The sequence below is a fragment of the Oncorhynchus keta genome, chromosome 32 (assembly GCF_023373465.1).
Source record: "Oncorhynchus keta strain PuntledgeMale-10-30-2019 chromosome 32, Oket_V2, whole genome shotgun sequence".
In the NCBI taxonomy this organism is placed as follows: Eukaryota; Metazoa; Chordata; class Actinopteri; order Salmoniformes; family Salmonidae; genus Oncorhynchus; species Oncorhynchus keta.
In genome coordinates this window covers 33,945,676-33,957,927 of record NC_068452.1, presented here as the reverse complement: position 1 = coordinate 33,957,927, position 12,252 = coordinate 33,945,676, and the positions used below count along the sequence as shown (strand labels likewise).

General features: G+C 44.6%; 1 protein-coding gene across 3 annotated transcripts in view; it reads right to left on the bottom strand.

Annotated features, from left to right (window-relative positions):
* The window catches only part of LOC118374905 (speckle-type POZ protein-like), a 116,909-nt gene that overhangs the window by 24,217 nt on the left and 80,440 nt on the right, over positions 1 to 12,252 (bottom strand). For all 3 annotated transcript variants that reach the window (XM_052491552.1, XM_052491553.1, XM_052491554.1), the window contains one exon: positions 1,141 to 1,318. In XM_052491552.1, coding sequence (XP_052347512.1) covers positions 1,141 to 1,318 — 178 coding nt within the window. The remainder of the gene's footprint in view (positions 1 to 1,140; positions 1,319 to 12,252) is intronic.

Sequence of the window (12,252 nt, the reverse complement as noted above, 5' to 3'; positions counted from 1 at the left end):
TTCAACTCAAAATGTAAACATAGCTTATTTAAAACAAGTTGCTGTTAAGTATTTTTTTTTTTATTGTAATTTCGCCCCCTTTTTCTCCCCAATTTCGTGATATCCAATTGCAATCCAATTATGATCTTGTCTCATTGCTGCAACTCCCCAAAGGGCTCACGAGAGGCAAAGTTTGAGTCATGCGTCCTCCGAAACATGACCCGCCAAGCCTCGCTTCTTAACACCTGCTCTCTTAACCCGGAAGCCAGCTGCACCAATGTATCGGAGGAAACACCATTCAACTGACGAACGAATTCAGCCTGGAGGAGCCCGGCCCGCCGGAGTGGCAAGAGCGCAATGATCCAAGTAAAGCCGCCCCGGCCAAACCCTCCCCTAACCCGGACGACGCTGGGCCAATTGTGCGCCGAACTATGGGATCAAACCCCAGGCTGTAATGACGCCGCAACACTGCGATGCAGTGCCTAAGACCACTGTGCCACTCAGGAGGCCCTGCTATTTAGTTATTAGAATTATACACTTTCTTTTTAGGCCTTTCGATAGCCAAGTGAATTTAGTCTTGCTTATTGACTATGTTTGGCATGACCACACTGCAATTTAGAGTAGGCCTAGCCCATATATCAGTGTAAATGGTATAGCCTATGTTAGACAATGTATTTCCATATTATAGCAAAGCAATTAAAACAATGTGGAATGCAAACATGTTGAAGATATTTAGCAAATATCTGGAACGATATTTAATGAACTTGGCTATACGGACTAATATTTTAATTGGAGTTGATGACAACGCTATACATAAAAGACAGTAAATAAACAACTTTAAGCAACTACACATTTAGCCATGGAGCACGTTCCGATTGGTCAGTGTGGGGCCAAGCCTCGACACACCCACAATGTGTTTTATAAGTCCAGACCTTTCGCTCCATCGCCAGCTACTGTGGCCATAATTCTGGTTGTGAAAATAGCAAACATATTTCTAATACTACCGCCAGCGCTAAGATTTAACATTGCATTTGGTTTGTTACAATAGAGCCCATAGTCTGTGTTTCTGTCATTGATGTGTCTATATCTGTAAGAAGTGGGTCCGGTGTTCTGTGTGGTCAGTATGCATGTGAGTGGCGTGCTAGACAAAAGTAGTCTTACCTGCCAGGATGGCTTTGTGTGCCTGGAACTCCTGTCCCGCCACACACAGGGAGCAGTCAGTGAAGCGGGAGTGTTCCCAAAGCCCTCCCAGCTCGTCAGCCAGCCTGCAGTCTGGCACCTTCACCATGTTCATAGTGTTCTGACCTGAGATGTTCACAGAGTCCTGCACCACACTCACCTACAGGGAGGGAGAGTTAGACGGAGAGACAGGAGACGAGAGAGAAAAAGAAAGAGACAAATAAATAAAATAAAAAAGATCAAGAAAAAGAGAGAGGGAAGATCAGTTAGTCAGTCTACTCACATTGTATACATTACAGTAACCAGACAGACATCAGCGGTTTTAGACCATCTATCACCTTACACATTCTAATGGACAAATCAGACAACACACACATCAAATCATATACAGGAAGACCAGCCATTAACAGATGATCTCTGGCACACCAATCAATACATCAACAGTTAAATAAAGCTGTCATGCAAACACACACCTCCAACAATTAACGAGTGCTCTGCTCATATACCACATCCACTCACAAACAAGACACTAGACAGGGACTTGACTCAGTCTATTAATCATTAGGGTGTGTGTGTGTATATATATTCTCCATGCTGGCTTAGCCACCTGTTCAAGACAACATCGAACATACTAATACTCCCACACGTGTGGGACACCAAATGTAGTACCATTCAAGATCCTATTTTCCCTCCTAACCTTAACACTAATTCTAACCTTAACCATAAACCCCATTAAAATAGCATTTGACCTTGTGGGGACTAACAAAATGTACCCAGTTTTTGTTCGTTTACGGTCCTTGTGGGGACTTAAACACGTCCGCGCACACACTCCTATTAGGTTATCAGCAACCTTTAAAACCACAGAATTAATGAACCAAACATCGCCCGACAATTTCCAAGAAGAATCCAAACATTTTAAAGCAGCACTCCTAAGACACTGAAACAGTTCCCAAAAATATATTTCATTGCCACTAAAACTGTTCCCAGAAAAAGCTGTGTCATGGCCACAAACTCCCAAATGCATCCCAGTAAGTTGACCTTGCTACTGGGCTGTTCAGACAGAGAGGGAGGCTGCCCCCCATGAAAAACACCCTCCCTGTCCCCCTCTGTCTGTTCCTCTCTCCGTTCCACAGTCCGCCCATCCCTCTGTCTGCCCATCTGACTCAGGCAGAGACGAAAGGGGAGAAAAACACAATGAAAAAGTGTGTGGCAAGCAGGAAATTGAATGTCAAGGACCCTTGTTTGCTCCTGATGGAGGTGTAAGTGTTAGCATGGAGGGGAGAGAAAGACGGGGCGGGAGGGTTAGACATGGAGAATAAAAGACTGGGAGAAAAAGGCAGGACAGGGTGACAGACAGAGAGAAATAATAGGAGGGTATAGGATCCCAAGAAGGAAATAAACTCTCATAAACACAAGCTCATTTCCTGTGATGGCATTACAGGGGCACAGTACAAAGAAAATGGTGATGTTGAGAGGAGAGCATTGTGACCATGAGTATTGTGTATCACTGTGTGTGTGGCACAGTCTGGTACCCACAGCTGGCTCCATAAATCACACTCCAGGGGGACTTTAGTATGAATGATGTACATCCATCTCCACACACACACACACACTCAAGAGTACACTCACAAGGCACTCATAAGACACTGATTAGCAACTCATACAAGGACTGGGAGAGACAGACGTGTGGAGGAGAGATGAAGATGGAGATGAGAAGGAGAAAGAAGACAGTATAGGAGGCATATTAAAAGAGGTAAACTGGAGACTGAGTAAGAGGGAGGGAACAGGTAAGTCAACACAGACAGCACTGGGTCTGTTGAAATGCACTCTGTATGGCCCCGTATCAAATAGCACCCTATTCCCTATATAGTGCTCAACTTTTGACTGTCGGGAATAGGGTGCCAATTGGGCCGTACTCATTATATATAGTGGTAAATTCAGATGGGAGTTTTTGTTTCATGTGTGTCTGTTGGTATAAATAAGCATGGCGGTGCACTCAGCCGCTGTATAGCACGGCAAGCCACGCTAGGCTAGCCACACTGGCTAACCTTGCCCATTATTCCATCAACTAACCAGGTGGAAACAACACTTTGCTGTAGCTCTGCATCTAGCTCCTATTTACACACACTGACTAAACTACTCTCTGTCTTCACCCCTCAGTCATGTTCTCCTGTCATCATCATCTTCATCACCAGCATGTTCAACAATCATCACCATCATCCTCGTCAGCAAGGCCGTATATTACCATCATTATGGTGGCGATGTTCATTAATGGCCTTAACCCCTGACCCGCTGGTTTCTCTATCGACTCACAGCAGCCCTCTTGATCTCTGCGGACCAGACAGTTGCCATGGAATCTCAGAGCCCAGAAGATTCATTCATTTCTGCGTCAGTCTCTTTTACTCCTCTACGTCACGTGTCTGTTTATAGATTTACAGTACGCCATGAGTGAAATAGTCCTGAAAAAATGTGCAAATCAAGTTCATTAAGTTATGGAAAACTTTATTTTCCCTCCAGTGTGTCTTATGTTCAATATGAGACTTTTCTCTGATCAATCCAGAGCAGACTGGGTCACACGCACACACACCTTTCCTCAGCTCTGCCTTAATAGGCGTGTAATCTTTTAAACTTCTCATCTGAACCCCCGAGCGCAGAACTCATCAGCAGCTTTTTATAATGCATGACTGGCCCTTCATCCGCTCTCTCTCCAGCTGCTCTCCAGTCAACCAGAGTAAACAGCACTGCTCAAGACACACAAACTATATTGAATGCAAACACACTGTCTTTATAAACATACTTTCCTCAGAGGTATCAGCAAACCCCAAAATAAGGCCACACACATCTAAAAGCCCACACTCACACATGCAGACATTAAACCAAATGACTTAAATCTAGGTGCTTAACTGGGGCAAAACATACCAGTCAACCCTGCTGGCAACCCATTAAAGCTTCATAGCGGATGAGACAAATTATTCCCCTACTTTAGATGGTGAGTGAGAGTTAACACTACTGATGAGCATTCCATTGAGTCCGTGGAGACACCATTCACACCAGGGTACTGTACTAGATCTACAGTTGGTATTTCAGCAGACCAGCCTGCACCCGTCCGCCACAGACGTTTTTGAGTGGATCTACACACAGACGGGGGCAGAGGCATATTTCATGCATGATTTGAAGTCAAGCTGGTGAACGACGCGCACGAGAGAGAGAGAGCGGACCGGAGCCACAGCAGCCAGTTTCAGAGTCATGTGTTACTGTTGTCTCGCCAGCCTTGTTCTTCCACAGAGACAAACAACTGCCTGGGTGGCAGAGAGAAGGGCAGACAGACCGACGCAGACACACGGATGCAGGAACACAGGCAGGCCAGCCATTCAGGTCCCTTGAAACTATCTAGGAAGATCACAGAGACACTAAACTGATATCTTTGAGAAGGAGGCCCGATTTGGAGGAGGAGCACGGGACAAAGACTGTTACTTGGTGCTTCATTTTTTATAAGAACTAAAGGGCCTCTATGATTGGGTTTAAAGATCTGTTGATGTTGTTGCGTCAAGGTGTAACTTGTTCTCAACCTGAATGAGGTGGCCTAGAAACTAGGGTTTCTAAAAACCCTCGTACGATACCGTTTTTAGCCAATTTGAATATTTGTACATTTTATATAAATCAAGTTACACTTGTATGATATTCACGACTAATGTTTGACAGCTATATATCTTATAACGATTAAGTTAATTATCTAAGATGGGACAAATTCTCTCCAGCTAGGTTCTCCCTCCAGCTAAGCTAAACGGCTAACGTTAGCTTGAAAGATCAAGCTTCTTGTAACAGAAGAGATCATCCCTTCCTGGATTAAGATCCCTGCTGACTAATATTTGTTTTGTGTGTTTTGAGATACTTGCAAACTTGTATGAGCTGAGCTGTTGGTCTTAGCGCTCGTTAGCATTTACTTAACCGCTATGGGGATTCCTTTGTATACCAGAATGCTAACAAAATACTAACAAAATGCACCCCTTGTGTGCACCACCGGTAAAACCGCCTATCCCAGGAAGGCACAAGCACGGTATGAAGGTATGCAAATCTGGATACCGCCAAACCCAAATAGGAACAGATACATGTGAGATCAATGTTGATGCGCTGGGGACACAGCGAAATGGTGAAAGCCCAGTAGATTTTATTTTTACCTTTATTTAAATAGGCAAGTCAGTTAAGAACAAAATCTTACTTTCAATGACGGCCTAGGAACAGTGGGTTAACTGCCTTGTTGAGGGGCAGAAGGACAGATTTTAACCTCGTCAGCTCGGGGATTCGATCTTGCAACCTTTCGGTTACTGGTCCAACGCTCTAACCACTAGGCTGCCTGCCGCCCCATGGGGATCAGATGAGGATCAACATGAAACAAAGGCACTTTTCTCCTGTCTCGCCTTCTCTCCATCTATCACTATTCATCTGTCTGTCTCAGTTACTGGGTCTCTAACCCTCTTTCTTTCTCTCAAGTGTCACCTTGCTTTATTTCCCTCACTTATTCTCTGTCGCCAACTCAATTCTACGCCATTTTACCCTTGCTCTGTCCCTACTCCAAACTCGGCTTGGGCAATATATTGTATGTCGTATAGCGGTGTATTTGGAAAAAGCCACGGGATGGTTCTCCCAATATTCAAAAATATTTATTCAAACTTTTTCAATACCTGTTCATATTTGTATCTACTTTTTAAGTTGTTACCTGCAGTCCACTTGTGCAATACTTTAGGAGATAAAGCTTTCTTCATTTCACCTGTCCCATTTTAAACAAGGAAGCTTATCGTAGTTCCCCAGAACAGTTGAGCGTCACGTGTTTGTTTATAAACAGCACACCGGGAGAAAGCCATGTGGTGAATCCATAGCATTCTATATCTATCAGTGAGTCTGTTGTGCAGCGCAATGAGGTGATGTACTTACATTTGTGTGCAATTCACTACTCAATGTTTTCCATCAGATATCTTAGTATGGCTTTCTGCCAGAAGTCAAAGATCTCTGGATGAGTTATTTTTCCCCTGTGCTTCCTACTAGTGTCCCCCCCTCCATTCTTCTCCCATCTGGTCCATGTACACATGCTTCTCTTCCTTTGGAAAAGCAAGCGTCACAACTTTGTTCATTTGCACAATTTATCTTGTTCACTTTCGCTTGTAAATGTCCATACAGATCGAAAATGATACCCGGTAGCTAGTAGCTATGCTTGTAATAACTTTATGAGCTGGGTTTGCCAGTCTTTACAATTAGTTTGTCCGTTTTTGCCCATTAGCATTTAGCTATGCGATTTCACTATTATAGTAGTTTGTGCCAATTTTGTTAGAATTCTGGTAATACAAGCCCAATGGACTTTCCTTGAGTTTTTAGCACCCCCCTTGTGTGCTATGCCAGTTATAATGTAAATCCTGGTATATGAGAAGGGCGATATGACAATATGAAAATCTGGATACCGCCCAAGCCTACTCCAAACCCTGTTACATCTTCTCTCAAACTATTTCCACCCATCTTCCATCCTTCCCATTCTTTCTCTGTCTATCCTCCCTAACCAAGTCTCTCACTTTGTGTCTCAGTCTCACTGAGCCTCTACACATCTCCCCGTCTCAGTTTTGGGGAGGTGTGCGAGGCGAGAAAGGGAGGTGTGTAGGGAGGTAGATAGGGGTGAAGAGAGCAGCTGGAGCATCTGCAGCAGTCTCCTCTGACAGCAGCGTGGCATATGGCAGGGCCCTGTGAAGGATGGGCGCTGTCACCCGGCAAAGTGCTTACCCACAGACAGCCAGGAGAAAGAAATGGGGAGGGGGGGAACGAGCGAGAGAGAAAGAGCAGGAGTAAGAGGAGGAAACAGCTGAACATCAGCACCCACCTCATTTATTCACACACTCCCTGGGAGGAGACGATGGAGATAGAGGAGAGAGGATACGGAGGAGAGAGAGAAAGATAGAAAGAAAGCTCTGTGGATACAAAGAGGCTGTAGGGTGGTTAGGATGAGACTAGAAGCACTTTTGTATCATCACTGTTATGAAGTAGGAGTTATGCTGGGGTAGAATGAGAAAACCCTTCAGTGGTTCATTCACTCCCTGAGGTGACAGAGTGGGTGAAAAAGATGGAGGCTACCTGAAACAAGCCAATCATGCCCACCAGCCGATGCTCTCTGACACTACCTCTGTCTGCCTAAAGGTGGACCACTGACTTACCAATTTAGGATGACTGAGTATCCGAAAGACACTTCTGTTCAACTTTCTGAATAGAGCTAGCCAAACTTAACAGAAAGCAAAACCCCTTAGGCAGAGATACAGTACGTTTTATGAGGAAGTTCTCCAACTAACGTATGTGAAGGGGTGAAAAACTACAGTCCTTGAGAACTACTGGTGTGCAGGTTTTGCTTCATCCCAGCTGGTTTTGGAACTAAATCCTATATACAGTTAGTTCTCCAGGACCGGCGCTAGAGATCCATACATTACACTGCTTTAAAACTAAATCCATACAGTGTATTTAAACTGTGACCTTGGTGAGTGAGGTTAGTCCTGTCAGAGAAGAGAGGAGAGAGACCAGCCATTTACCAGGGTGTCTCATTAGAGAAGTGAGGAAAGTAGACACTTCTCCTCCACATACCAACCCATTAATCTGTCTGCCTGCACATTTCTCCTAAACTTCTATCCATCCAATTCTGCCCATCATCTCCTCTTTTTCCTGTCATCCACATACATGTCCCTTTCTCTCACTCTCCTCCTCCACCCCCTTCTGTGCTCTCTTCTCCTCTGATGGGACCTCATCTTGCCTTCACTCCTCCTCTCAGAACACCTTGTGACAGCCAGCACAGAACCTTTAATGGGAACTAGCTTCTCATTAAATACCTGCAGGTGTCTGGAGCTTTGGCAGAGATGAACAGAGGGAAGAAGATTATAGAGAGAGCGAGATCTCGGGCGCGAGAGCACGAGCGCGATAACAAGAGAGCGAGATCACAAGTGTAAGATAACGAGAGCGAGATAACGAGAGCGAGATAACGAGAGCGAGATAACGAGAGCGAGAGATAACATGAGGGAAGAGAAAAAAAGATGGCTAGAAAGGATGGCTGGGTTTGTTCTGGCACTCCCCTACATGACACCCAGCCAGTTCGCTGGTGTGGGGTTAAAATAACTGCCTAAGGAGCAGACAGAAAGAGGGCTTTCAGCTGGCACCAATTCACACGGATACATGTCTCCTCTCCACCACACACCCTGTTCTACATCTCTGCCTGAGGGGAGAAGATGAGGGTCCAGGGGAGGGAGAGAGGATAGGAGAGGGAAGGGGGCCACAGGAGAGGATAAGAGATGGGGAACAAATACCAGGAGAGAGGGAAAAGATGTGTGCTGGGCTCTGGGGCTATTCCACCCTCTCAGAGGCAGGACGGGACCATATGGCTATTAACGAGAGAGCGCAAGAGAGATAACGAGAGAGAGAAGGTATAACAAGAGAGATGTATAACAAGAGAGATGTATAACGAGAGAGATGTATAACGGGAGAGATGTATAACGGGAGAGATGTATAACAAGAGAGAGAGAGAGAGAGAGAGAGAGAGAGAGAGAGAGAGCAGATCAAAGAAAAGAGTCCAGCTGGTCCTAAGAGAGATGTATAATGAGAGAGAGAGCTGAGCAAAGAAAAGAGTCCAGCTGGTCCTGGGGCTGAGTTCACAAACCTGTTCTACTAACGCACTGAAGCCTCAGGACCAGAATATCCAATAAATCATGATAAACCAAATTACAACACAGTCAAAACAATACTATATTACTTATTGGGAAACACAAACACAAGCACAAAGCAAAATGCAGTGCTATCTGGCCCTAAATCGACAGTACACAGTGGCTAAATATTTGATCATGGTTACTGATCAAAACCTTAGAAAAACCTTGACAAAGTACAGGCTCAGTGAGCACAGCCTTGCCATTGAGAAGGGTAGACACAGAAAACCTGGCTCCCTGTAGAGGAAAGGCTGTGCAACCACTGCACAACAGCAGAACCTGAGACTGAGTTGGATTTCCTGACAAAATGTCAAAAATATAAAACAGAGGGATCACGTGACCCTTGAACGAGATGGCCGCATGAACTAAGAGCTCCGCACAAGTAGTTTCCAATTCCTAATCTTACCTCCACTCAAAGTTCAAACTCATTTTGCTTTAGTAAGAAAAAGTCATGGCGGCTACAAAAGGCGACACTACAGGTGACATTTTTACCCGGACTCGAGTATTAGCGACGGAAAAGGCCTCCAAAAAGAAGCTTGCTTCAGAAAAAACTAGTGCCGTTAGCCAGGAGCAAGAGAACCCACTCCCCCACGAAGCACAACAAATGCCAACCTCGCACTCTGTCGAAGACATCCTTTCTGAGTTGAGATCCCAACGTACGGAACTAAACACTAAATTAGATGCCATTAACTCTCAGCTCAGTGCGATAGGGGGCAAGGTGACAATCCTGGAAAATGCTTTGCCTGACATCAACAACAAGATCACCATAAACGTGAGGCGCCTGGACGAGACAGAGTGGCGAATCCTATCCATGGAAAACTTATTGACAGATGCCATGGAAACAATAGCATATGCTAAAAAGAAAATCGAGCATCTGGAAGAGAAAACAGAGGACCTGGAAAATAGGGGGCGAAGGAATAATTGTGTTCTATTCAATCTGGGCGAAAAAGCAGAGGGAAACATGCCACTGATCCGCTACCTACAAGACAAACTTCCCGAGTGGCTCCACATGTCCACCGACAGGCTCATAGAACTCGAGAGAGCTCACCGAGCACTGAGGCCCCCACCAGCAGCCAGACAACCACCGCGCCCAATCACCATACGTTTCCTGAGATTCACCGACAAGGAACGAGTCCTACAGGCGGCGAAAATCAACACCATCACAGTGGGAAACGCCAAACTCGCTTTACACCAGGACCTGTCAGCTGGAATACGCCGAAAGCACCGAGAATTTGACGAAGTGAAGAAATACTCAATTGACCGAGGCATCTTCAGGGGATTCAAATACCCAAACGAGCTCAGGATTCTTCACAAAGGAGCCTTGCGACACTTCAAAACTCCCGAAGAGGCAAAACGTTTTTTGAAAGACAATCCTGGCCAATGAGAAACAGACCAATGACTAAATGCGATTAATGCCATTACTAAAGGAGGTAAGACGACATATAGCCGATATCCAGAGACCCACCCCCTAAATGTCATTATAGCCGTCCAATTTATATTTATTTTCCTTTAACTGAGAGGGATGGGCTGTACAGCCTAACCTAGGCCTACTAATGTTTCAGCCTACTTTTATTTCCCTGTTTTTTTGTTGTTGCTATTATTACTTGGGGTTCCCCATGTCCCTTGGGGGAGGTATATGTAGGCTGGGCTATTGATTTCATTTTTCTCCCCTCTTTTACTGTGGTCTGGACGAGGGCAACTGTGTTATTTACTCAATGCGGGGTGGAGAGGATGAGGCATTTCTTTGGTGGGGAGAGGGAGACGTTGTGCGTTGCTAACTGTTCCTGGTTTTTGTTTTATTCGGAACACAGAATTGAGACTGAGCGGGGGGGTAATAGATCCAACGGGATGTGTCGAGTTGTTTGGGAACTCGGCTGGGGTGTTCAGAGATTATTATTTTATGTACACCATTTATTTTCCTTTTATGTGAACGCAGCTGTAACTACTATCCACTTTTACCCAGCGATGACTTGCACTAAAGTTTGATTACTGCTCGATGACGATGACTAGTACCTTAAATCTATTGACATGGAACTGCCATGGTCTAGGGCATGCAATAAAACGAAACAAAGATACTATGTGCTCTAAAAAAGGAAAAAGCAGACATTGCGCTATTACAAGAGACTCTGTGATGCTGAACATCCCAAACTCTGCAGAGCTTGGGTGGGACAGGTGTTTTTCTCATCTTTCAAATCAAACAGTAGAGGCACAGCCATACTTATCCATAAAAATGTTCCATTCATAATTGACAAAAACATATCTAATCCGGAGGGGAGATTTATTTTGATAACTGGGTAACTATATGGTCAACCAATTACTATATTAACCATTTACGCCCCTAACACAGATACTCCTGCCTTCATGTCAAAAATTATAACCCTGTTCAATGAGCATTGTGTCTCCTTTGGCGTGGTGGCCGGAGATTTTAATTGTACCCTTAACCCAACCCTAGACAAATCATCTCAAGTCCCCACCACAAATCCTAGATCTGCAAAGATGTTGAACTCTCTTACTAAAGAGATGGGACTGATAGATATCTGGAGAGAGACTAATAGCTCATCTATGGACTATACATACTACTCTAATGTCCATAACACCTACTCCCGTATAGATTACATTTTTATCCCAAAGAGTTTCATAAATTCAGCCACTTGTACAATCGGACCCGTAGCACTTTCAGATCACACCTTTGTCCACCTGCGCTTTGACCTCTGCAAAAACATCCCGAGGTCAAAGAGCTGGAAATTCAACACCTCCATGCTATCAAATGACGTGTTCCATACATTGGTAACTACATGGATAGACAACTACACACAAGACAACAAAGATTCTCCTGTTTCTCCGGCCACAATGTGGGACGCTCCTAAAGCCACACTAAGAGGTCATCTAATTGCATATGCTTCCTCTAAGAAAAAAGCAATAGAAGCACACAGGCTAGATCTTGAGAGGGAGCTGGAATGCTGTGAAAAAATACATAAACAATCCCTAGACAGCACCTCCTGGAGTCATCTTAAAGCAGCCAAAGCCAAACTGAATTTGAACTACACTCTGGAGATAACCTTTTTTTTTTCTTTACTAAACAGAAATACCATGAGTATAGCAATAGGCCCAGTAGATTGCTTGCTTACCCATTAAAAAAGGAGCAGTCAGAGCGTACAATCATGGCTATCCGAACAGCAGAGGACGAGGTCACATATGACCCAAAAAAAGATCAATTGAACTTTTCATGATTTTTACTGCAAACTATATACCTCTGAGAGAAAACACACGGAGGCAGAACTCCACTCTTTCCTAGAGGGAATCTCGCTACCTAAACTATCAGAGACCGACCAAGATGATCTCAACTCCCCCTTCACTCCTGAGGAGATCCTGGAGG